Source organism: Lissotriton helveticus, chromosome 8 (assembly GCF_964261635.1).
Source record: "Lissotriton helveticus chromosome 8, aLisHel1.1, whole genome shotgun sequence".
Taxonomy (NCBI): Eukaryota; Metazoa; Chordata; class Amphibia; order Caudata; family Salamandridae; genus Lissotriton; species Lissotriton helveticus.
The window spans coordinates 212,247,307-212,273,172 of NC_136069.1; the positions used below are offsets into that span (position 1 = coordinate 212,247,307).

General features: G+C 41.4%; 1 protein-coding gene across 1 annotated transcript in view; it reads right to left on the minus strand.

Annotated features, from left to right (window-relative positions):
- Nucleotides 1-25,866, minus strand: part of LOC144773723 (trifunctional purine biosynthetic protein adenosine-3-like) — a 219,052-nt gene that overhangs the window by 136,535 nt on the left and 56,651 nt on the right. Inside the window, 4 exon segments of the mRNA XM_078658864.1 lie at nt 11,399-11,484; nt 12,920-12,986; nt 14,663-14,809; nt 19,209-19,277. Coding sequence (XP_078514990.1) covers nt 11,399-11,484; nt 12,920-12,986; nt 14,663-14,809; nt 19,209-19,277 — 369 coding nt within the window.

Genomic DNA, 25,866 nt, shown 5'->3' on the forward strand with positions numbered 1-25,866 from the left:
TCAGACACCAGATGGCCTAACTGCATACAGACATGTCCTGCCATTACTGATTGACCTATAGGTGCTGTAATTGATTGACTTATGGGTTGGGCAGAAACACACTTAAGGGGGACGTTCTGGTTACATGATGCCTTGTTTTGAATGTTTTCCTATTGGCTAATATTTTGCAGATCTTGTATGTCCATATTAGGTATTTTGCATGCTTGCAAAAGCTAGGACTGCCCCTTACTTTTGTGCTGAGTTTGTAACCCTAAGCATATAAAAGGCCTCTGTGTTCTGTACTCTTTAGACTGCCTCATTCAGTTGCTAAGGCTCCTGTGTGATGTAGTCTCACTTAATTAAATTTAATAAAGATGTCTTTTCATATTTCAGCTTCTGTGCCAAGTTCTTTGTATTAGTGAGACCCCTGAGAATGAAGATTACAGTTCTTCAAATGGCGCGGCCAACGTGGGCTTCATCAGAGAAGTGACTTTCTGAAGGAGTGATCTTGTCAGGAGACTGAAATCTACTGAGGAGGACAGGACAGGACTCTTCTAAGGAAAGTACTCTGTGCACAGGGATTCTGGGGATTCTCTGTCTGTCTCTGCAGCCCAGTATATTTCTGATCTTCCTGATTTTGATCCTCCACATGATGTCACTCCTGACTGAGAACCTTTTTGGCGTGAGTATTCTAAAAAAAAAGGACCGTTAGGTCATTTAGAACTTGGCAGTTAGAATTTGGACAACCTTTTGATTGGTAAGAGTAAGGTAGTTTAGTAACGCTTACTGTAGCTTTGGAATTTTGGAATTTGTGTTGGCCAACTTTGGATATGGATTTGATATGCGAATTGCAATTTGTGTAGACAGGTAAGGAGGAGATTTTTCTCTATATGGTTTTGTTGAACGGTGTACGTATGAAAAGTACATTAAGCACTACTTTGATTATAATACTTGTATATTCTGCAGTATTTTTGGCATGCCTGTTTTCAAAGCTCACATCGTAGAATGGGTTGCTTTTTCTTGGCGGTACCATAGTGTGATGTGAAATTAATTAGCTGGCTCTCCTAGAAGGAATACCTAAATAGGTTTAGGTATACAAACATATTTCTTCCTTGGTGATTCTGTATCCCCAGGGCATTAAAATATGGACATAATACATACAAGGATCCTTTGTTCTGTGCAATTTTATGAATGAAGATATGCAGAGCGATTTTTGGTGTTCTGCCATTCAAAGCTAGTGAATTGAGTGTATTTTCGCTTCTTGGACATACATTAGTCTGTTGGGCTGCTTTTGCAGTCTTTTGGAACACAATTGAGAAACGTTTCTTGTAAATATGACTAACAACTAGTATTTACAAATGGTTTGGTTTAAGTACAGTCTGTGGGCTGTCCTTTGTTTCTGTCCTGAGTATTGATATGTGGGTTAAATGTGTGTTTAAATGTCTATGTGGTTTTCCCATTAGTACAATTTCTATAAGTGAATAGCGATGGCGCTATTCACGAAATAAATGGCTAAAGCGCGCCGTATTGTGTGTCCTGAGTGTTTGACCCCTTTCTGTTTATGTCTGAAATGAGCTCAATGTCTGTTTGTGGTTTTTCTTGATGTTTTCAGTCTATTAAGCAAAATGTCTAAATGCTTAAAAACTAAAATTTAAATTCACATTCGCTAGGAATCAAAAAAGCCTCAAAAACGAAAATTTTGTGTTATGTAGAAAAATAAACTTATAGCATTTTCTACTTACATACATTGTATTAGATATTAACAGGCAAACACATCATCTGAATTCATTGGATTTTGCTGTATTGCACACGCATTTTGAAACTTGAAATGTCTTAGTTTTAGTTTTAAATAGACAGCCACCGTGCTCATGTTACAAACACTGAAAGACAAGCTAAATAGACAGGAATATTTACTCAAGCCAGGACTTTGCCCTCAGTTACACGGGTGAAACTTTGCATTTCAGAATGTTGTTTTAAAAAGGTTACAAACATAAAGTTCATTATTTTGTATTATAGGAAGACATTTCAATTAAGGGTTTTCCTCTCTTTAAGCATTTCTGTAAGCATATTCTTGGTTCTGTTGCTAAATAATAAATAACCTATGTAATGAAGAAACATTTTAAAAAAAAGAAACAGTAACAGATGCTGAACAAGATAAGGCATGTACAAGGAAACTAAAAAGTTAACGATGTCCTGAACATTGATTGGCAATCTCAGATAAAGATCAATCAGGGAAATTGGCTTTGCGAGGTCAGTTTCAGGTGAAGAGGTCAGTTTCTTACAGTTCAATTCAGAGTAAACCTAGTTAATGTGTACATGAACTGGGGAGGCCAGGCCACCTTGTTTGCCAGGCTACCTTTGCAGGCCTACGTGGCACAGAGCAAAAAAAAAGAAAATAAAGTCAGATTCGAGGAATTGCAGAACCTTAATATGTGGAATTATCAAAAATGATTGGGTTTATTAAAAATAATTATTAATTAAGCAAAATAATTATTAAAAATAAGTGCTACAAAATTAGTTTTTTACTATTCGTGAAGCTTAATACTTATACTGTGACCTCCTAGCATTATAATTTAATTTAAGTTATGTTATACTGCATAATGAGGACATTAGCATATAGAATTTCACTAGGCGCAGGCGTGAAAAACTCATTTTTCTCAGGATTTGCATGAGATATGTCTAATGTCCAATCTTGGCAATTTGTAAAGAACATTCTGAGGATGATTAATATGTATCACAATTATAGGATATTTATTTTTAAGTGCCCCAAATATCAAAGTCGAATTTGGGGAAAATGTGGGCATTTTTGCCATTTACAATAGCTTTAAAGTGCTTTAGGCTTCAGTAAATGCATACATTTAGGTATAATACAAATTTGCAGGTTGTTCCCATTTTGGTTTGCTTTCAAATGGCTCAGTGAGCCAATGTGCCCGGTGCAGAGGTTTGAGTTTAATATCAGGGTGGAAGGTTTTAACTTTAGCTGGACCTACTGAGACCTTCATCTATTTAAGGTTGATGAAATAAGTACCATTGCAACAAGCATTTGTTCTCAATATATTAAAGAACCTAATTCCAAAGGAAAATATGAAAAAAGGGTTTCTTTGAAAGTCCCAACATCATGGTAAATGCTCTGCAGAAATGATAAATTTGTATCTCTGCTCTGAAAAAAAAATAATGTCTGCTAGTTGCTTTTATTTGACAAAAAATGAGGTATTGCATTAAGCCTTAGACAGAAAATAAGACGAAGCTCTTTATTAAAATTTTAAAGGCTACATGCCTAAGTGAGAACGATTTGCCAATTAAGAATTATTTTTCACAATGGAAACTGTGGCACAAAGCTAACATGGAGTGTCAGTGAAACAATTTTACTTTTAGAAAGTTAAAATGGCCTAATGTTGCAAGCTGACTGACAAGATGGTAACAGTTAAGTAATGGAAATTTATTTTTGTGTTTCTTAATGTGTATCATGTTTTGTCTTCTGATTAAAAGTTATAAAGGATATTTGTTTGTTATGAGAAATGTCTTTCTTTTGTGTTTTGTGTATTTATTTATTTTTGCTTCTGCCCACAGATCATTCATGGATTGTTCTGGGTGATTTTAAGGCTGACAAGACACGTGAGTTTGGTTGGTTGAAAAGAGATGTGTTTTTGCGTAATTGCTTTGGAAAGAAATGTTCATGTGTTTTTTTTTATGTTTGTGTATTTGGTCCTATCATGAATTGTTCTTGCTGGTCCTGTATGTCAGAAGTGACACAGTAGATTGTATTGACAATCGATCGCCACTAACTGGTGACCAGCTGTCAAAAGGAGGGTAAGGAAAGGAAAAAGTGTAATTTTGATTTTAAAATCTGACAAATTAAGCAGGCCTGAATATTGGGTTTTGGGCTGCAGGTTCACAGTGCATAAAGTACATGACATGAAGTGTGTGCGTCACCACTCATTCACATATGCTATTATTTTGTCTATGCTTTTTGTGCTTGATATACAGCAAGTATATCTGATGGCTTGACATGTGCGTTTTGTGCGTTTTTTATTTTATGCATATTTGTGTTTTATGTTGTTGCTTCTGATACTATTACAAGTTCCCCTGTGTTGTGAAGGGATTTGCATGACGATGCGTATCGCTGCACAACAGTTGGGTGGATTTGCGCTGATTCTAAATGTCACAGATATGATTTTTCATGCTGTGAGCAAGACAGACAACACTTCACCAGTGCATGTCTATTTTGGCTATAATGGTATTGAAGAAAAATAACAGAGATATACAGGATCAAAGTGTGTCACCTGCAATTAGTTACGATACTGTCCTCTTCCCTTAAGGAACAGGCAGCCCTAGATTTATGTTTCCTTGATTGGACCTAAGGATGAAATTATAGATTTGTGGCTCTTGCGAAAGGTGACCTAAACTTTTCATTTTTTCCCTGAAAAAGGAACTGGAACATTAGCTGAGATTACCGTATATGGTGTAGGGGCCAGCGGTAGAGTTCAAATTTGTGTACTATTTTGACTTTTGTGCATCACCCATACTCTTGGTATTATGTCACAAACTTGACTATCACCCGAGTAATTTTTTTTGTTCTTCCTATAGATTTTTCTTTTGCCGCTTCTCCCCTGACTGATGTTGCATTGTGCCTAGTTATTGGGGATTTTAGTTGTGTCCTACTCACATTTCCCTTTTCCGTATTCTTTTCACCAGTCAGCTCATTTATTCCTTTTGTATGACCAGACTGGTTTTCAAGAATTTTCTTTAGGCCTACTTCGATGTTTTCCAGTCTGACTGTCAGGGTAGTGATAGACTAGTTAACTGACTCAATACTATAGTATGACAAGTTTTCCACCTCAATAGGAGACACCTTACGTTTTTTTTAATATGACAAATTCAATGCCTATTCTAATTTGGTTTTTAGTTCTTTTTTTCTGCTCCTTTAATTTTTGGTGGATCAGATATGTTCTAATCATGGAAATACTAGGGGGGTCATTATGATCGCGGGCAGACTTTGTCCGCCCGTCACCATAGTGGGGAATGGGACCGCCCGCCATAAGGGCGGGGGTCCCGGGGGTGAGATTAGGATGTGCCCGCCACAGTGGCGGGCACATCCTGTATTTACAGCATTGTGGCGGGCGGTGCTCTCTGCTCCGCCCGCCACAATACTGAAAATGCTTTTAACCATTTGCATAATGAAAGCGGCAGGCACCGCGCGGTGCCAGCCGCTTTCATTATGTAAATGCAGGGGGGTACCACAGGTACCCCCCCCGTGTGCGTCCCCCTACTGTCCTTCACTCTGGGGGCCCACAGGGGTCCCCAGAGTGAAGACCGCCTGCCTTTCCGGGGCGGCATTGCCGCCACGGAAAGGCTTGCCTCACAACCCATTGTAATATAGCGGGCGGTGTCTTACAGACACCGCCACCATGTTACAGGTATTCCGCCCCGGCCGCAAGGCAACCGGGGCGGAAAACAGGCGGGCGGTGTTTTTCACCGCCGCCTTCCCCTCCGCCATCCTAATCTGGCGGAGGGGATTTGGGCTTGCGATGTCGGGCGGTTTGCCTCCGCCAGGCCGGCGGTGGCCACCGCCAGCCTGGCGGAGGCAAACCACCCGACATCGTAATGGACCCCTAGGACTCTAGTTCTTGTTTTTTGTTTCCACATTTTGATCATTAGCTTTTGTATTGTATAGTCCACCTGATGCACAATTATTAAAGGGAGGTATCTACATGTCCCTGATAATTTGTATTATGTGATTTCTCTTTTGAGGTGTTCGAGATAAGGAATTTAGGAATACCTATATGTAATCATTTAGAGAAAAAATGTGTTTACCCCATTAGACAATGCCACTATGTGTGAGGACATCCATTCAGATAGAATTCCCATGTAGCTATCTACCCTTAGATGGCAGAGGATAATGAAGGATACCCAATTGAAGAGATTAGAAGTATTGCCTTTGAGAATGACAGTGTGTTCTAGACCAGAATTGTCCCATGGGGTATTGCCACTCCCTCGCAGATTGCAGGCCACCTGCTTGCAATCCCCTTGTTAAAAACAATAAACTGTTTTTGTACTAAATTGAAGGAAACTAACAACTGTGTCACATTTCCTACGTCACTAGGTTCTGCGGGATTAAGTCATAATAACCTGTGGAACTCACCCACAATCCCATCAATGACAGCTATAGATGAAAAGTCCCAGCACCCAGAAAAGTAGCAAGACTGGACAGCGATCGCCAGCGTGCCATCAGTGGTATCTTCAAAGTATTGTGCTTGCTTCATCAGAAGGCGTTGAACATCAGAAAAGAAGGAGGAGCTGGTTTTGCCACAGAACCAGTTTCAGTGCAAAAGAGCAAAAGAGAAGGATCCCTGTTGTTTTGAGGCTTCAGTTTTCCACCTGTCATGTGCTGGTAACCTCCGACAGTGTGCAGTCCCTTGAGCCCCTTGGCCTGAGTTTTGGCCACCCTCCCCCCCTTTTCTTTGCTCCAACGGAAAGGCAGTGCACCGGAGGATCCAAGATTGGCAAAAGGCACTACATTGTGGTACCAATGATTAAATGAAAGAGCAGCCCGAGCATCCTCTGACACTGAATAGAGAGTGTTGGAGCCTGAAAGTGTTGCTGAGTGTGAAAGCCTGTTGCTCTTTCCCGATTAATAGTACTTGGGTCTGCATGAGATGATCTGTGCCCATGACTAGCGAAGAGTACAATATCTGTAGTGCCTGCAGCACAAGAAATATTGGTGCACGACATTGAGACATTGAGACTTTCAAGTGAGCTGTGAGTGTTTGCCAGGAGGGCACTCCAACGGATACTGAGAAGCACCATTTTCATGAAAGGCCTGAATGAAGAGGCCCATGCGGAAGAAAACAACAGAAGCAGATTTGATGGACAATAGAAGCCTGCCAGAGAGGCTTGGACGGACTCTGGGTATTTACCGTGCGATTGCATAGAATCGGTGTTTGGAGACTGATTCTTATTGTTTTACTGGCATTGTCAATAGTCGCTGAAATAACTAGGAGCCCTGAAAAAGTTTGCTAAATAATTTTAGGATTTGCTTTTGCCTAGGGTTGTGAAAAAAAAATGATAAACCTGTTTGTAATAGTGGTCATTACTTTCTTTTGCTATCTGAATGTTAAATGCTTTGTTCTCTTTGTATTCCTGCTGATAGTTTATATATACCTGTTTGTATAAAATGAGTAGAATGCTCACCTAGCAATGAATTAGGATTTGCCTGTGTAATGGCAAAAGGAGGGTCTGATGTTCTTTAATTTTGACTCCATCTTACATTTGTCGTCATTTTGTGTTGCCTTTACACAGGCTGCTCCATTCATGAAGTGTCTCTGCCCTTTGGACTGCAACATGTTGAAAACCCCCTCTGTCCTAGTTTTGAAAACCAATCTCAGACACCAGCTGGCCTAACTGCATACAGACATGTCCTGCCATTACTGATTGACCTATGGGTGCTGTAATTGATTGACTTATGGGTTGGGCAGAAACACACTTAAGGGGGATGTTCTGGTTACATGATGCCTTGTTTTGAATGTTTTCCTATTGGCTAATATTTTGCAGATCTTGTATGTCCATATTAGGTATTTTGCATGCTTGCAAAAGCTAGGACTGCCCCTTACTTTTGTGCTGAGTTTGTAACCCTAAGCATATAAAAGGCCTCTGTGTTCTGTACTCTTTAGACTGCCTCATTCAGTTGCTAAGGCTCCTGTGTGACGTAGTCTCACTTAATTAAGTTTAATAAAGATGTCTTTTCATATTTCAGCTTCTGTGCCAAGTTCTTTGTATTAGTGAGACCCCTGAGAATGAAGATTGCAGTTCTTCATCACACATGGCCAACCACTCGTACTGCAAGACTGATCCATAGAAAATAACAGAGGTAGGGATTTGAAAAAAAACCCATAGAAAATAATGTTAAGTTAAATTACATTATTTTAAATAGTTAAACATATAAATAAATATAATTAAATGCAAAATAATTATAAACAGAAAGCATATTTATTATTTGATTATACATGATGTTAGCAGTCTTTTTTAATTTACACAAATATTGTAACACATTTTTATCAAAATATAATTAAATTACTTTTAATTATTTCTATATACCAACTTTAATAAGTATTAATGCATAGTAAAAAATTTCATTTTTGTACTTTAGATAGGAATTTATATTTTAATTTAGCGATCAGAACAAATAATTGAATTTATCTAAATAAAAAAACATTTAATTTAAAATTAAGGTGATAGCATTTTTTTATGTTTTTCTGCATTTAAAATAAATATACAAAATTAATTTAATGAACATTTAACACAAAACTATTTTTGCGAAGGAAGCTCTTTCCTCACAACTCAAGATTATTATTTTACATAAAGAAAAAGAAAATCCTTCTGGTACGAGCGCACAAGAAGGATTTTCTATTTTAGAGGAGGTCGAGATGTTAATGTCCTACACGCTATGAAGGTAATGCAGAGGATTTAAATGTCTCATCCTCTTCACTTAAGTGATCGAAAGGAATGCCCGATAAGACCCCATGATAGGAAAATCATAGCATATTTCTTGATAGCACTTTCCTCATTCAGAACACTACAAAAATTGCACATGCTCCTATTAGTCTCTATGGTAGTACTCATGTTAGCAACCACACAAATAATAAAATGCTGAGTTGGCCCAGCCAGGATTCAAGCAAGTGTGTTTGCCTCACTGGACTTTTGTGCAAGTGAGAATATTGCATATTTAAAATACATTAGCTCTCATTAAGAGTTACTCGTAATATCCGAAAGGCAGCCCTGCCAAGTACCACACATCAGGCGTTAGACTAACGCATTTCAGTATGGTGATCCGCATCACTGCACTGAAATGCATAGTCAAGCATAATAGTGCCTCCTGAACTGTTAAGCAGGAGTGCTAGTAATCATAAGTAAAGCTGAAGAAGTGGCAGCGCACCGTGCGCGCTGCTCCAGGCAGCTGGGTCAGAGTCTGCAGCTCTAGCTGCTGCTCTAGTGACAATATAACAACAATATTAGGATTCATGAGACGCCCATGACACAGCCTGCCGCGCCGTAGGATATTCAATACATTTATGACCAATAGTTACTATTGAGACAAAACGGTCTGCGATTGAGGCTGGTACCAGTTTTGAGGCACACACTTTAATAGGCGCCACGGGATGTGACTTCCGGCAGTCGGAGTTGAATAAAGTTTTGGCAAGCTTATGGCAGTGCTTCTCGCAATATGTTGTGCTGCGAAAATTTACATTAAAATGAGCCTACGGCTGAGTGACCCCATCCCAAACCCATTCCCCCACACCTTCGGACGTGATTCACGAAGCTGCTAAGCTCATAATCAATGTGGACCAGTGTTTGCTGTCGGAGTCGTTGCGGCCACGATGTACGAATTGTGCGTGCCGCTCACCTCAAAGCAAAGTGAGTGCCTGAATAATCACTCTGTTGGAGCTAAAAAAATCCCCTTTAAATGAATAGCGCTAGCCCGCGCTGACCATCCTGGTGCTGATCCAACAATTTATTTTCAGTATGGACAGTGGCATCACTCAAGTAGTCTGCTCGTGTGATCTGGGGCCCTGCTGCTGGCTGCAGGCCCTTATCAGGTAGCGGTGTGCTGATCGGGGAGGACACCGCTGAGCTGCTCTTTCATCCATTTTATTGGGGTCGAGCACTACTACTACTAAAGTCTAATGACTGAGAAGATCTGTGTTGGGGCCCTCACATCCTGTAGGCTCAGCCCGGGTCACACGTGGGACGTAGAGAGCAACCTGGAATCCAGAAATGCGTTGATACTTCCTTTTACAAATGATCATTTAATAGCAGTTTCTTGTCCGTAAGCTCCTGACTTTTTCATTTTTTCCGAGTCTGGTACTGCGCTGGGCTGCTAGCTGCCTGGGTCAGCTGGAGGTGCGCCTTGCATGGGGTTCTGGCTGCAGCTGAAAATGTTGGGGACATCTTTTCCCTCTTTATATTTGGAGGCCCTGCTGGTTGCCGTCTGTTGGGGACTCCGTTCAGGTGTGGCCGGCGTGAGCAGAGAGATGAGGGGGCATGGGATCAGACTCCGCTGTGCTGCCCGTGGTAGAGAGCAGGGAGGGGAGTGGCGGTTTTGTTGTGGGCAGAGCTTGTCTCGTATTTGTTCGGTGCTTGGTTTAGGCTTCATTGCTGGTTTTGTGAAAAGTTGACATAATGGCAGTTGTTTGCCGAGGCATATGGAGGTCCAACCAAATCGTATCTGGAAGCATCCAGATGCATCGTACTCGGTCGCCCGGACTCTCTCGATCTGAGTGGGTCGGAAACCATTTTCAAACTGATTCGGTCGGGAAGATTTCCTAACCACATCGTAATCGGGCCCTATGTCGTGAACTGTTTAACTCTTCTATCGCGCATTAATTGAAAAACACATGCACCTCTATTAATTTTATACTGCTGTAATTACAATGTTCATCATGTTAAACGTTTCACTGCCAGAACTTTGCTTGCCCAAACACATAGCTGCACTGCACAACTGCATATGCCCAGATACTTTGAGCTGCTCAATTGTTAAGAATTTTAGGAAGCTGTTGCCTGTATGACTGCATTCCATTGGATCTTTCAGACCTTTCAGGGGTCTCGTGGGGCGTGTATTCAGTGACAGCAATTAAGTTTTCTCACAACTCTCTGCTTCGCTCAAAACACCTGAATCAGGGGCCTGGCTACAACAATACACACAGCCTCCAAGCAGCAGGCCCATGTATGTAGCCTTCTCACACCTCCTCCTTGCCTCACAACCCCTGAAACTGGGACTGGCTACATAAACACACAACCTCCAGGCAGCCCCCCTATATAAGGGCACTAGTTTAGTGCCCTTCCATTTCTGATGCTTTGCAACAGTTTGAAGATCTGTTTAGAGTTTCTTGTTGCGCAAATTAGTGTCATTTCTGGTATTTACATGTTTCGCACGTCTTCATTGCTTGATTTTGCTTTTAAAAAAGAGTCACTCATAGTCGTTGAATATCACTCATAAGTACACTGAAATTATGAAAACGCCACACATAAGAAATCTGAAACCTTGGCAGCTATGCGGAAGGGTACAGTTTGTGATTTACGACTCCCATTGCGGTTATGAGTGGTGCTAAAACACTGTAGCCCCTGTTCTCTGAAGACTCTAGCTACCTGAAGCGGCTAATCTCACCGGATGAAAATCAGGGTAAGAATGAGAATAATCAGAGAGAATTGTGTGTTAAAGTTGATTCCCCTGGTTATACCTCATTCCTAAGTGGACCACTACAACCTGCCATTCCTCATCCAAATAAGGTCAATGCTTCCAACCCCTGGAAAGCCTCCGGCTAATAAAATTTTGCTGGAGAGCCGAAATTACCTGAGCATTCGACTCATAATGGAGCCCTCTCTATGACGCAGATATTCTCTGTTTTCACAATAAATTACTGACCTGGCAGGCTGTTTCTCCAAAACAGCATTTGAAGTGTAGAACCTTTGGCCCCTCTCTAGTAAGCATTATTTTTGCATGCAGCACCCCTGTAAAGAAAAGAAAAACAATACATTTAGCACATACACTTGTAATTTTACAATTTCGTGGTCAACATTCTTTACAATGTAAGTCAAGTGTTCAGGGCTAGGCTATAATGTCCTGGATTTATATTTTACCACTTAGCTAATTTTTATTAGCGCTGCTCATTTAACAGAGTTGATGTTAACACACCAACGAAGGCTCACGACCCTTCCCTAATTCAACCCACTTGAATGCAAGTTGGTAACTTACACATTGGGTAGCGGTGGCATATTTTGGCTCTACAAATCCCTGGTTGCGAATGTGCCCGAGCCCCTGGAAGTATTGTGATCCAGATGGGAGGAGGACATTGGTACCCTAGACAATGATGACAGGGATGAGGCAATGATGGGCCGAGATGCTAGCGATATCAATGCGACTACGCCAAATACAAATCAAATACTTCAACAGGATTTACTATTTCCCTGAACACCTAATGCGCATTGGTCGTGCCATGCGCTGTGGCTCTTCTCAGGGTACCTTTTCATCACACAATCTGGACATTTCCAGGGGCACCGGTGTACTGGGTATTGGTCAACAGACACATGGGGAGGGTGGTTGGCATCCCATTGGACTTGAACCTAAAATCATGCTTATGGGGATAATGGAATATGTGGGGCACTCCAGGGCAACCCGCTCACCCCTAGCGACGGCATACATGGTGGTCAAGAGGGATCTCTGTAGACACTGAAGAGATGAGCAGACCCCATCCCTACAAGAGTGGATTGGTGGCATGGACTCGTGTGCAGCTCTTGAAAAAGTGGTGTACAAGGCGAGGGGCGTCTCACAAAAGTTCAACCGAATTTGTGGCGAGTGGGTGGAAAATTCAGACTCTTAACGACTATGCCCTTTTGTAATGGCTATGACTATTTCTGTGTTAGTGTCAGTGTGCCTCCCTTTTACTGCTGTAGCTTATGTCGGCCAAGCATATTGCTGCCCCTACACCACCACATAAGTGCAAGGGTACGGTGGTTCCCTGGAGGATGCAGAAGGGAAATGCCAGTCTGACCGCCCAAATTGTGATCGGGTGGTCAGAAGACCGCCATTGCTGCGCCCCCATGAGTCTTGCAGTCTGTGAATCGCCAGACTCGTAATTGAGCCCTTAGCATTTGTCTGGAACTGACAATCCCACAATTTCTGTAGGAAACTCAAAAATATGGGATAAAATCCACTGGATTTTAATCCACCACGACAATTTCCCTGTGATGGAGGATATTCAGCTAGTGGAGTGGAAGCCATATTTAGCATTTCCTCTACAAATTGAAGTATTTTCAGTACCCACCAAACTCTCAATCAGACCCAATATTTTCACCATAGTATGTATTTTTCAAGGCAACGGTCTGTATACAAAGGGCTCCTTACTATCTCTCACTTGAGCACAGGGAACATCATGAATAGACTAACCTACATATGGTATGTCCTCTTGCCGAAGTCCATCAATGGTTTCTCGAATTATCGTATCATGAATTTTCTCCAACACATTTATTGGAAACTGAAAAACAACAGAAATTAGAAATTATGTATATTAGTCTCAAATTACCTCCACCTTACTTACCGTATATTCTCGCAACTCCTCGTCCCATTAATTATTTTGGCTAATTGTGTCTTACATGTACACCCTTACTGAGCTTTTCTCTTTGATTTCTACTAAACCCATGGCTCAGTGCCCCAAGTGATTACACAAAGAGTTAAGACTTATAATTACAGATTCATGTGTGTATGTGTACAGTGAAACAAAAAACTCTGGTCTAAGCAACAGAAGTGGATGGTAGAGAATGCAATTCCCAGCATGAGCCAAAAAATGGTAATAAAATACCACATCTGGTTGTTTTACTGTTGACAATTCAACCTCTTGAGGTATTTAAGAAGATCTGTTAAGGAGGATCGGGACACCTCAATTGGATGATTCACACTTAGAAGGTGGCACCCTCCTGGGAGTGGTTGCAGCAGAGTTCTTATATCTTTTGATATTTGATAGAGGAGGGGCACCCAAATGTAAAACTACTAGAATATTTTACAAATGTCTCAAAAGTTTAGCATGAGGAGGTAACTCTTAGTAAGCGTCAGGGTCCGTGAAACGTGGCATAGGCAGAAGCTTAGGCGTAGCTGGCGCAGCATATATTGTCGCTGCCAATCACAGTCCATCATAATGACAAAATAATCCCCGCCTTCCTGTCGGCTATCTCTAAACACGGTGGACAATCCTCGATCAGGGGAGTGGAAACCAAAGCCTCTACTAACTTGGCAGGCTGGAAAGCCAGACGGATAATTCCCTGCTAATAATGATAATGTATTTCACAATCTTTCCAACACAATACCCTATACTATATATTAATCCGCATATGATAAGATGTGATAATAACAGAATACATCACGATAAGCACCACCGCATGAGCGATTACTAATATAGTGTATCCTATAAATTATGTTTAAAAAAAATTACTTAACAAATGAAATGCTACATCACGTCACATAATGTAACATACAGCATGACACACCACTCCACATTCGATATGTGACAACCCTCATTACATAACATACCATACATAACATAAAACAACATACAACAGGATACAAGTCATTGCAACACATCATGTAACATAATATAAATGATACAAAAAATCACAACACGCCACAAGATACATTATAAAAATACAACAGACAAACCATTAAAATCATATACAATTGCATTTAATAAAAAGATTGAATGAATGACTTTCAGTTATTACCACCTAGGCAATAGTATCTTATGAGCCTCCATCACATACACTTCTGAGTTATGACCACAATCAAGCATCACAAATTTCTGAATAGGCAAAGAACACTGCATGTTCACACTGGTGAATGTATGGATTCTCTTTCTAAAGTTTACATTCATGCATGTGAGTTGATCAGTGTCCTTCACTGATACATTAGTACATAGGCACCCACCTTTATGAAGCTGGCTTTCTTGAAATGGCTGTTTTTGGCACAGGGGCTCAATAACTACCACTTTAATTTTACTCAGTGCTACAGGGTTCTAGCATAGTGTGTTAGGCATAAATGTTTAGGACACAGTTTAAGATGAATGATTAGACATGGTTAGCTCAACAAAGTTTCACAGGTATAGAAAAGGCATATCGGATAATAATGAAACAGGGAAAATACAAGTAGAAGGGCTCACTCTACCTGAGGAGTAGGGCAGTAGGCTCCCATTCCATCTGTGCTTGGACCTTGATCCCCTTCAAGCAATCGTCTGTGCTCCTTTACTGGTGGCATGGGGGCTGTCGATACACCATCACTAAAGCACAAACACTGGGAGAAAATGAATATATTACTGCAAGGAAATGTGATCTGTGCTAGCTAGTAACTGAATGTACAATATGTGGCTTCTATAGGGAGCCTCTGTCGTGAACAATCAGATCAAGCTTCGGTTATTCACTTTAATGACATCACAAAAGTAGGTAGCTAAATTAGTTAGGGCTTGTTTCCCCTTGTTCTACGACCTCACACGAGTCCCCAGAGACCCATGCACAATGGCGGTATGGCAGTTGGAATCTAATCCGCTTTCTTGCACTTTTCCTGGATCTCCACAGACCTGAGGGAGGTGGAAAATTGAGGCCAACATGTGTCTCTTCAGACCTGCGCTGACAGGACAAAACGATCCATGATGACAAGCGACTCTCACAAAGCTGTTGTCAGTTACCCACCTCAATGTAATAGTGCAGAGCATGACTTTGAACAAAGAGGGGATGGGATGACCTAAGAGTGGGGTGTGGGAGGTTGATAGGAGACCAGTTATATGTATTTAATATTTGGATTTTGGGGAGTGGGCAATTTTCAGAGGATGGTGGAGGTGAGTGGCAGGAGGCCAGGTATTTAGTTTTCAATTTGGAGCTAGGTAGGAGTGAAAGAGAGTGTATATGATGAGGGTGGTGGGGTGGCAGGAGGTCAGGATGTTTTATGTTATGCAAGGCTCTACCATTACTCCTCTGCCCCTTCATTCATGCCGCAAGAAGAGGCAAACGATTGGGGGGGACATATACATCTTACAATTATAGACTGCGAAGAGCATGCCTTATATCCAGCTTCGCATGTGCTCAAAGGTATGATTCATTGGGGTAGAGCGCCGTCATCCCCTTTCCCTTCGAGCCCACATATTTATAAATCTATCACCCATTACCATTGAGTCCAACTGAGTAAACTCCCAAGTCTTTCAACCAAAGTTGCAAACTGAATGAACACCTAACTTTGAATTGCTTAATCTCAGTGGCATATCTGATGTTAATATGGATAAGAAACTCTCCAGCTAATGAATAACTAGTTGACTTCGCCAACAGAAAAGTTTTAACAAGCGTCCAATCCACCGCAGTGCTGCTGGCATTGCAACGGCAGAAGGCCGGCCCTATTTAGGGTGGGCTTTCCTATGCAGATGTATCCGGCTTGAAAGGCCACACGCAGAAGGATAAGAAGAAAAATGTCCCTGTCATGTATGCGGAAGCAAACCCTGCTTTGAGACTTGTTTCTGAGATTTCAAAACAATGCCAAGGAACTCATCATAATAGGGCAAGCATTTTGTCTGAAGGTCCTCCGAGTGGCTTCGGCGAAAATGCCCCTTCTTATTTTAAACTATCCCCTTAGCCTTTGAGGCACCTACGTCCTGGTATAAGCGTCCCTTTTTATTCATTTATCACCTTCTTTCCATTTGTTCAATAAGTGTTTTAAGGATCATTTGCCAGACAATTCACGCTAATTTTGATTTACTGTCTAATTAACCTCAGAGATTTGCTTAGTATGCCTTTTTCCTCTGCAGCTGTGCCCATTTTCTGAACAGCACTTTGGGTAAAGGCGCTAAAAAAATTATTTAAAAAAAGGGTGTTTGGTGTACCCTGAGGCAACAAAATATGTTGCTTTAATCTACAACATTCTTCTTAACTTAGAGCAAAAGCACATGGATCCTCCATTTAACATACACTGTCTTTAAGGCAATAATCTAGCAGTCTTTTAAGAGTACATATGTGCACATCTAAAACCTTATTTTTACTATGAGTAGATTGCACTGGCAACCAATAAAGTTATAAAGACTGAAAGATGACGACCCTGAACTCTACCCAAAATGATGATTGGAATGCAGATGAATACCTCCTATATGTCTGTAAGATGCCAGAGACCGACTAAGGGCCTGATGTACATCTCGATAGGTGGGTTACTCCGTCACAAATCGCATGGTATATAATGGGATTTATATTTCAGCAGACAAGATATCCATCACCGTTGTGACGGAGTAACTCGTCCGCCGAGATCTAAAGTAAGCCCTAAGTTTTATAAATATGTAACTAACTGTCAGAATATGATTATGCCTTAGAATTTAGTAAGCCTTAGGGTTTCTTTGGGTTCCTACTACATCACTCAGAGAGAGGTAGAGATCTCCTATTATTGTTCCTAGTTATATTAGAGAAATTACAGATCGAGAACCCACCCGACAACTAATAAATTGCTCACACAAGACACCAAGATCCAGATTTACTAAAGCCCGGTTCTCCACCGAGTAGCTCTGGAGCCAATGGCAGCTCTCCAGCTACCTGTGACTAGTTCTACTATGTGCAGTGCAAACTGGTAAATGATAAGCATTTGTTTGGTTGAATTACGTATGTTTCTAAAATTGAAAATGATATATTTAAAAGCAAAATGTGTCGATTATCAGATCTTGAAAGCTCGATAAATAATATCCTTAAGGCTAATAGGTTAAATGGCAATTCATAGTGCGCTGGGCAATCTTATTATTGATTTTCTTTCCTAAGTGCAGGAGGAATTGTGCATAGGACTGCTATGGTATTTGACATAATTGCTGGTGACATTGCCTGATGCACGAGATGGCCACTGCAAGTAATTCTGTGTGCAATGGCCAATAATGGAATTTTGCCGGAAGTGGCCACTACTATAACGCTAATAATTTACGTTATTAGCTAGGGATGATTTTCATTGCACATAAATAGTTCTTGTTATAGAAAAGGTTGGTGATTCAAGTTTCACACATTGTGACATAGCAAGGGAACTTCTGTGCTTTATTGCTTAAAAAGGAGAGAGCAGAAATTTGCCATATATTGTAAGGGGCTTATTTACAAATCCCTTGCGCCACCAGTGCATTACTTTTAATATGGGAAAAAGTGCTGTACCAGCTACACAAGGGGCCTGTAAATAAGTCTCTAAGATAGCACCAAAACAGGCACCCTTGTACGATTGTGCAAGGGGGACTGTGTTACAGGCAGGATTGTTTTTTTGGAGGAAGGGATGCCAAGCTGCACAAAAACAATCCCTAGAGGCTATTTCCTGTTTCTCTGTATGATGCAGAATGCATCGCTCATTGACAGAGGAAGTAACGAGGAGAAAGAAAAATATGTCTCCACGTTATGCCGTCTTAGGGAAGTGCACCATTTTGGCGCCATCCCATTCTTAATGATTTCAGTAAATTTTGGATGACGTCAGATTTCATGGGTGGATTCACAGGAACACTCATGGACCACTTATGGAACGCCTACCACTATGAAATGTAAAGGAACATGGCACAAGTTGATGCATTGATTTACATTTCTTTACAAAGTCCCAAATATTCCCTTGCATAGCTTAGTAAATGTCACTTAAAGACTAGTGTTACCTTGAGCTGACTTGCATGATGCAATAACAACACAAATCCTTAGTAAATCTGGGCCTAAATGTATGAATAACATACTACAGGAAGAGAGGAAAACGACCAACTTTGGATTTCGTTCCTAACCTTATTGTCATCTCATTCTCAAGGATGTTCAGTATGAATTTGACAACATTATTAAAGTTGGTCTAGCTGGACGTTCATGCCTTATAATCGTTTTCATCCAGTGGATTCAAGCCAGGCCTTTTGATGACCTTGCGTATGTCTAAATTGTTTTTGAGTTTGGTGGTAATAAGGACAGAAACTTAACCAAGACAACTAGAAACAAAGAATATATAAAAGACTAATTTGGTCTGATTTTTCAGAGGCAGTAACATTCTCATGCATGGTGGTTATTGTTACACATACAAAAAAGAGAAAGTATGTACTTTATACAACTTGTAATTCTTCAGTAGAAGCCACACTTAGAAAGTCCTAAGAGTTTTCAATACTCCCCTCACCCACTGGATTGTGGCATGCTTCATCATAGGGCCACTAACACACTCTGATGCAGACCAACATTTGGGGTGGAGCGCTGTTTTTTTTTTATTTTTAAATACTAGGGATCCATTTGGCAGAAGGAAAGTTAAAACTATCTCGGAAGGTACCCTCTTAATTGTGTACTCGGGCCTTAAGTCCCTGTCACCCTCTCTGCTTTTATCATAACGAAGGTGATTGTGACAAGATCAGATAAACTCAATTTCGTATAAAAAGTGACACACCGGCTTTGCAACAGGGTTGTAAATAAGTCCCTGAGTTTGACAGAATTTGACACAGTAGGTGCATGTACTGAAGATGTGATGGTACCTGTGAGTGCACTTTTTGAATGAGGTCACCCCTTCACCCTCATAAGAGTGCATTTTTGTTGAAGACCGCTTTTCAAAAGTAACACATTAATGATAACCACTAATGTGGTAATAAAATATGCAGTATTAAAAAACCCAAAAAGGCTGGACAGAAAGTGTTCTATGTAATGTTGTAGTGCATCTGATTCGAACATCATTATTTAAAAAACTATTAACTTACAGAAAGTTCTTCCCCTTCAAGGCGCTCTTCAACAAGGATGGTTTCTGCAGCTGCTGCAAGTGTCTTGTCCTGCAACATAATATAAGATGTTACTTATTTGTATCCTGGTTTCTTGTCTTTTTATTGGTAGCCCTACTTTTCGTAACCCAATGTTACTTTATTTGCGCCACCTCAGCACTTACTATTGCTCAATTATGGCAGCTCTTGTTGCACATTTCAGGCAATGGAGCACTGTTACCGGAGTAAATCGAGGAAAGTAAGAAAGTGATAGGAGATAACATGAAATAGGAATTTACGGGTGAGATAGTAAACAAATACATCTAAACTATTTCTGAAATCTGAAATTAGGTGGAGAGCTATAGCATACTGTGTCTAAGCTGTAGTGTAGTTCCTATATTCCCAATAGGCTCTGTGCATTGGAATAATATATCCTATAGATTTGACCTAGGATTTAGGTCGACTCGGTCTCTATCGAACATATTAGACTTAATTGTGAGTGCCAGCTAGCTCAGAGGTCACTATAAACTTTCTCGAATAAACAAGAAGGGATTCGTTTTCTGACAACCGCGTAAACATGACAACTTTGTTTCCCCAAGAATAAAACTGATCTTCAGAGTCGTGGAAACAATAGATTGATATTTCACTTAGTCAATCGTGCATGCTTCGTTTCATCAGAGATGCAGAGAAATAGAGAGACGGGCATTTTCAATAAAAGGGTTTATTGAACAGTCTTTTTTCTCAAGCAAGTAAAGTGAACTACTAAAATCGTAATACTGGTTGTAAAGTATAATGCGTACAGTAAGAAGAGTATTATGAAATAATACTGTAAAAGCATTGTATGGTTTCTAAACCATAGATAAATACATACATAAATAACAAAGGCTAAAAAGTACTCAATGGTGCTTCTAAGATACGCCTACTCCGATGTACCTAACCTAGGTCTAGTACGAGGGAAGAAGTAAGTGAGGTGTAGCATAGGTTTAGTTTTTCTTTGCCAAGAATCTAACCAAGATTTCTTTTAGGGTCTAATTAGCTCCGTACCTTGGTTTTAGAATTTCGGAGGTCTGGTATCTCTGTCTCGGACTCGATTTCCCAACACCCTGCAAGGGGAGCTTGGAAACACTGGAGCTGGATTCTCAGCGAGAGAAAGGCAGCCTCTCAGTCAGTGCGTCAGCTGGAGGGTCGGCTTCTTTCGGCACTTGCTGTAGCGAGCTGCGTCGTGCAAGTAGAGAGCCGAGCTGCTCCGAAACACCGCGTGTGTGCTAGGGCAGGTGTAGGCATATTTATACCGTGAAGGTGCCTTGTTTGATGTAAAGTCGGACATAATAACATCACCACAGAACCCCAAGGGAATGGTAGTTCTTTGAAAACTCCATGATTTCTAGTACAAATCAATATTCAAGCAAGGGGATGTCCCTGACTGCTGAAGCCGAGTTTTCCAAGAAATCGTTGTGGCTTTTTGGAACTAGTGGAAGTAGTCATGCCTGTATTTAGAGTGGATGGGTTATGTCTAAACATGAGCATGATTTCTATGCCTATATAAGGGCAATGTGAATTATACCTATATAAGGGCATGAATCAGTAAATTACGCTTGGATTCTAAAATGCTCCACAACAAAGCTTGATGAGGAATCACTGCAGTACTGACTTGTGGAGAATATTGGTGAAGTAGGAGAAATGTTGGTGTTCAATGCATTCCGTGTTAGGCACATAAGTCTGAATATTGAGGGTGAGTTCATGGGAATCAACGACGAAAGTCAAAAATTGTGGATATGTGATCGAGCTACTTCGATGTCTGGTCTTGCTGCTGGTCTTTTGTACACCCTGTTAATGAGTGACAAAGATTTTTCTGTGACTTTTTATATAGTACTCATTGGTGGGGCGTGGCTTGCGCCCGATGGTGATGGCCGCGGATCCGTAGCTCTCTGTGAGACGAGGAGGGAGACCGGCCCCACGTTCCTTCCCCTGCGGCCGAAAGAGCCTGAAAATAGAGGACATGTCACATGAAGGTCCACTGCTGCCTCCTATTTCGGATTTGAATCCCCGCTGAACGCTTTTACCCAGTAAGCTGCAAGTGAGTGCTTGAGGCGTCGCTGACTTAATGGCCGCCATTGCGTAACTCCCGCTGACGGAGCGAGGCTCCTAGCGGTATTTTCTTCTACGGACCTAAGCGGCTTTCCCCCTCAGTGTTGCACCATTATTGAAGGCTCGCTTTTCCTGCACTATGTAACCCTTATATTTCTTCGTGGGATATTAGTTAATTGTGCCTTCACCTCAGTCTTTGCTCATCTTGACGGAATGCCGCCATTTTGTACGCTTTGAGACACGAACTGCCTCAACATATCTGACTAGAAATTTGACGGCTCCAACCTGGCACTGCTATTATCGCAGGCGCGCTTTTCTTCACAAGTCATTTAAGAGGCTGTTCTGACTTTCTTTTCCTCATGCCTGACTTATAAAAGAAGTTATGCTTTTTGATGTTAACATATAGTGCTGCAGCTACATTTTATTATATCTTGTGCTCATGTTGGATCTCATGGTTGCCTCTAGGCAGCCTTTTCATGCGCTTTATGCCACTGTGCGCTTGTAGGTTTTGGGCTCATGTTGTTCCCCATCCATGTTATAAGCAGTATGTTGCTAGCATGATATGATATACCTATGTTTTTGCTGAATGTATTTATCATTGCTTTAGGCTTGTTTCCTGTAGATGTGGTTCCACATAGCCATACATTTACCAATGTTGTACTATGGGGTTATGTACTCTTAAGCTTGCTGGGTCACTTTTCATGTGCTTTCTGAGAGGTTTATTACCTTTCTTGTATTTTTTGTGGTCTTACTTACTTCAGTCAGATTGCGCTGGTTAATTCCCACACATCTCATAGTCTTGCACTTTATACTTTTTTTGTATGGGGAAACTATCTAAAGACCTACGTAAACCCTCCATCGCGGCTAAGAAATTCTTAGTCCACACAGGCTCTCGCTATCAGTGTTTGGGGATTGAGAACCTACCTGATACCCCATCTTCAAAGGGATCGGCATCTTCTACTTCATCAACGCCTGCTACCAAAAAAGGCACAATCAAAAGATTAAAGCAGGCTCCTCCTTCGCCTCCTTCACAGACGTCTTCGTCCACTACTATTGACTTAGTATTAGATGAAATAAGGGCTTTGCGTCCTTTTATTGAAGAGACCAAATCCACACTCCAGCAACTTTCAGACAAATGGCTGTCTGTGGATGAACGGATCAATGTCCTCGAGCAGAGCGTTGCTTCAATGGAGTCCTCTGTATCCAAAGTTGAGCCAGTTTGTGCACAGGTTTCGCTTTTACATAAGCAGATCGAAAATTTGGAGAATAGGAGTAGGCGGAATAACCTACGCCTTTACGGCCTTGAGGAAGGTCTGGAAGGATCTGATCCCATCACCTACTTCAAATCTTTCTTGCCAACGCTCCTTCATTTGCCAGAAGGTACCACTCTAAATATACAAAGGGCACATCGCCTGGGCTCCATCAGAAGCACGTCTTCTGCCGCAACAATGAGGAAACCTAGAGGAGTCATTATGTATTTCCTTGAGTATACTGACTTACTCACAGTCCTATCTGCAGCGAAAGCTATGAATCGTATCACATGGTCTGGTCACCCTTTATTCTTTTCACAGGACTATGCTAAGTCCACAGCAGATCGACGTAAGGAGTTCTTATCTCTTCGACCACAACTGCGTTCCTTGGGAGCACAATATGGGTTGTTTCATCCCTCCCTTTTTAAAGTGACTATCAATAATAAGACTACCACGTATGATGACCCACTGAAGTTGAAAAGTTTTCTTTACTCGCATTCTACTGATATGATGGACACTGCTTCTGCTTCGAGTTCTAAATAACTTTCTACCAGGGCAGCGGTTCTGCCTCTCTGTTTTGTAGTTTCTGTTTATGATGGTTACTTAAGTTTCACAGTATATATACTATGTTTTATGAATTGTTGTCAAGTTTAACCTTTTGTTCCTCTTTTCTCACACAGATCCTTTTCCTGCTCGTCAGGCTCCTTCCCTTTGTTATTGAAGTCCGCCGGGTCCAATCCCTTCCTTCGTCTTCCCCTTTGAGCTGTGGCTGCGCCATTGTCCATGTGGCTTCCACCCTCCCACCCTTTGTTTGTTCCGGATGTTATGTAAGTTCTATGTCTTTCCCTTTTCCTAGTGTTTTCAGCAATTTGGTTCTCTTTATGTTTTCATCTCTACATGCACCTTTTTCCTTGCCCCTTTCTTTACTCAATTATGTTGAGCCTTTCACCTGTTTTTTTTCCCCTTCCCCTGTTACTTTTCTGCTTCTTTTCTATGTTTTTTTCAGGACATTTGTTCTCTTTTTCTCACTTTGTGACCCCTTTACTTAATTGGTTGATGGTGCACTATCATTATTCTTTTTTCTTAATCTTTTCTGAATGGTGTTTGGTGTCTTCTCACGATTTTCACATATATTTTTTTCTAAGTTTAACTTTCTTCTGCTCTTTATCTCTTTTCCTCTTAGTTTTCCTTTCTTCTTTTTCTTTCCTCCTTTTGTGGCTTTCTTTCAATTTCTTTTTCCGATTACTTGTTGACCGGCATATATTGTATTTCGTTTTTTGTTTACCAGGGTTCTTTTTTGTATGGTTTCTGATCTTTTCTTCGTTATTTCACACATGCATGGTATTTGCATGTATTTTTTATGTATTTCATGACTGGTTTTTTATGGTCATTGTCCTTACAGTTATTGTATGCCTTTAACAATTGTTTCCTGGAACGTTAGAGGTCTTCATTCACCAATTAAAAGGCAAAGAGTATTGTCCCATCTTGCTAAACTCAACGCTGATATAGCTTGTATACAGGAATCCCATCTTTCTGCTGAAGAGTCTGTTAAATTAAAGAGAGGCTGGGTGGGGGAGGTTTATTTTTCTCCAGGTGATGGAAAGCGTAATGGGGTTGTGATTTTGTTTCGTAAATCACTTCCTGTCAAAGTTGTCACATGCAGTACTGATCAATTAGGTAGATGGGTCCGGGTAAATTTTACCCTGGATAAGGTTCCTATGTCCTTATTAAATATTTATGCCCCAGTGACGGGTGACGCCTCTTTTTGGTCCTCCCTGTCTCCACACATCACGTTACATTATGCGGACAATTTTATTCTAGCTGGGGACTGCAACAAGGTTCTCGACCCATTCCTGGATAGACAATCATCCACTGCTACAGTGTTGGCTCCTACGAATTGGGACCTGTATGGACGTGAGATTAATTTTGTCCGCAGGCCGACTTAGTTTTGATTTTGAGTGGCTTAAAGGCTTTCATTTATGCTGCTCAGATTTTAAACGCTTTTAAAATGTATTAATGTATTAAACTGTTTGTGGGCAGGGCGGAGGCGAAGTTTTGTTATCCACTCCTCACTGTGTTATTTTAATGTATATCTTACTCACCGTTGTAGTGTAGCGTGCTCGGTGATCTGTTGCCTGTTCTCCTAGATACGGGCACGCTGAGGTAGTGCTGGCTGGGGCCGTCCGTGCGAGCGGACCCGCCATTTTGGTTCTCAGCGCTCAGCGCTCTAGTCTACTATCCCGGGAACACATAAAGCCGGAAGCTGCCGCGAGCGCGCTGCTACAGTGTTGGCTCCTACGAATTGGGACCTGTATGGACGTGAGATTAATTTTGTCTGCAGGCCGACTTAGTTTTGATTTTGAGTGGCTTAAAGGCTTTCATTTATGCTGCTCAGATTTTAAACGCTTTTAAAATGTATTAATGTATTAAACTGTTTGTGGGCAGGGCGGAGGCGAAGTTTTGTTATCCACTCCTCACGGTGTTATTTTAATGTATATCTTACTCACCGTTGTAGTGTAGCGTGCTCGGTGATCTGTTGCCTGTTCTCCTAGATACAGGCACGCTGAGGTAGTGCTGGCTGGGGCCGTCCGTGCGAGCGGACCCGCCATTTTGGTTCTCAGTGCTCAGCGCTCTAGTCTACTATCCCGGGAGCACGTAAAGCCGGAAGCTGGCGCGAGCGTGCAGCGGATGAGCGCAGCGGGTGCGCCGGCGGCGCGCCAAAGGCAAGCCCGTCTGCGCCAAGGACGCGCTCAGCGCCAATCAATATGCCGGATTATTTAAGCACCAGGGGCTAACTATAGAACACTGCCCAGGCCGCTATACCAGTGAGGAACTTCACTCTATTGGTGAGTTGGGCAGGGGTAAGGGAGCTCTCGTCTTTGCTCAGTCAGCCCTCCCGCTCTCCAATTTTCTTGGCACTGGACTATTGTCGTGTGGATTATTGAATGTCAGGTCTCTACCTAAACACCACACGGAAATTCAGCTGCTGCTGGAATATCATGAACTTGAGATCTTGTTCATGACAGAGACCTGTACCTCTCCCGATTGTGAGGTTGATCCAGGTTGGGCTTGCCCTCCTGGTTATAACATTCGCCACAAGCCCCGCCCGCACGGGAGAGGTGAAGGAGTGGGGGTGATTTTTTTTTTTTTTTTTTTTTTTTTTTTAAACCTTTATTGAGAGACACATATAAGTACAAGCGCAGGCCTACAACCACAGGGGCCGGCCGCAAAACAGGAGAGTCGAAAAGGAACAACATCAATGTGTACGGTAGAATGAATACAGGATAGACGTGGATTAAAGTCGTTACACAGTCAGCGCCAGG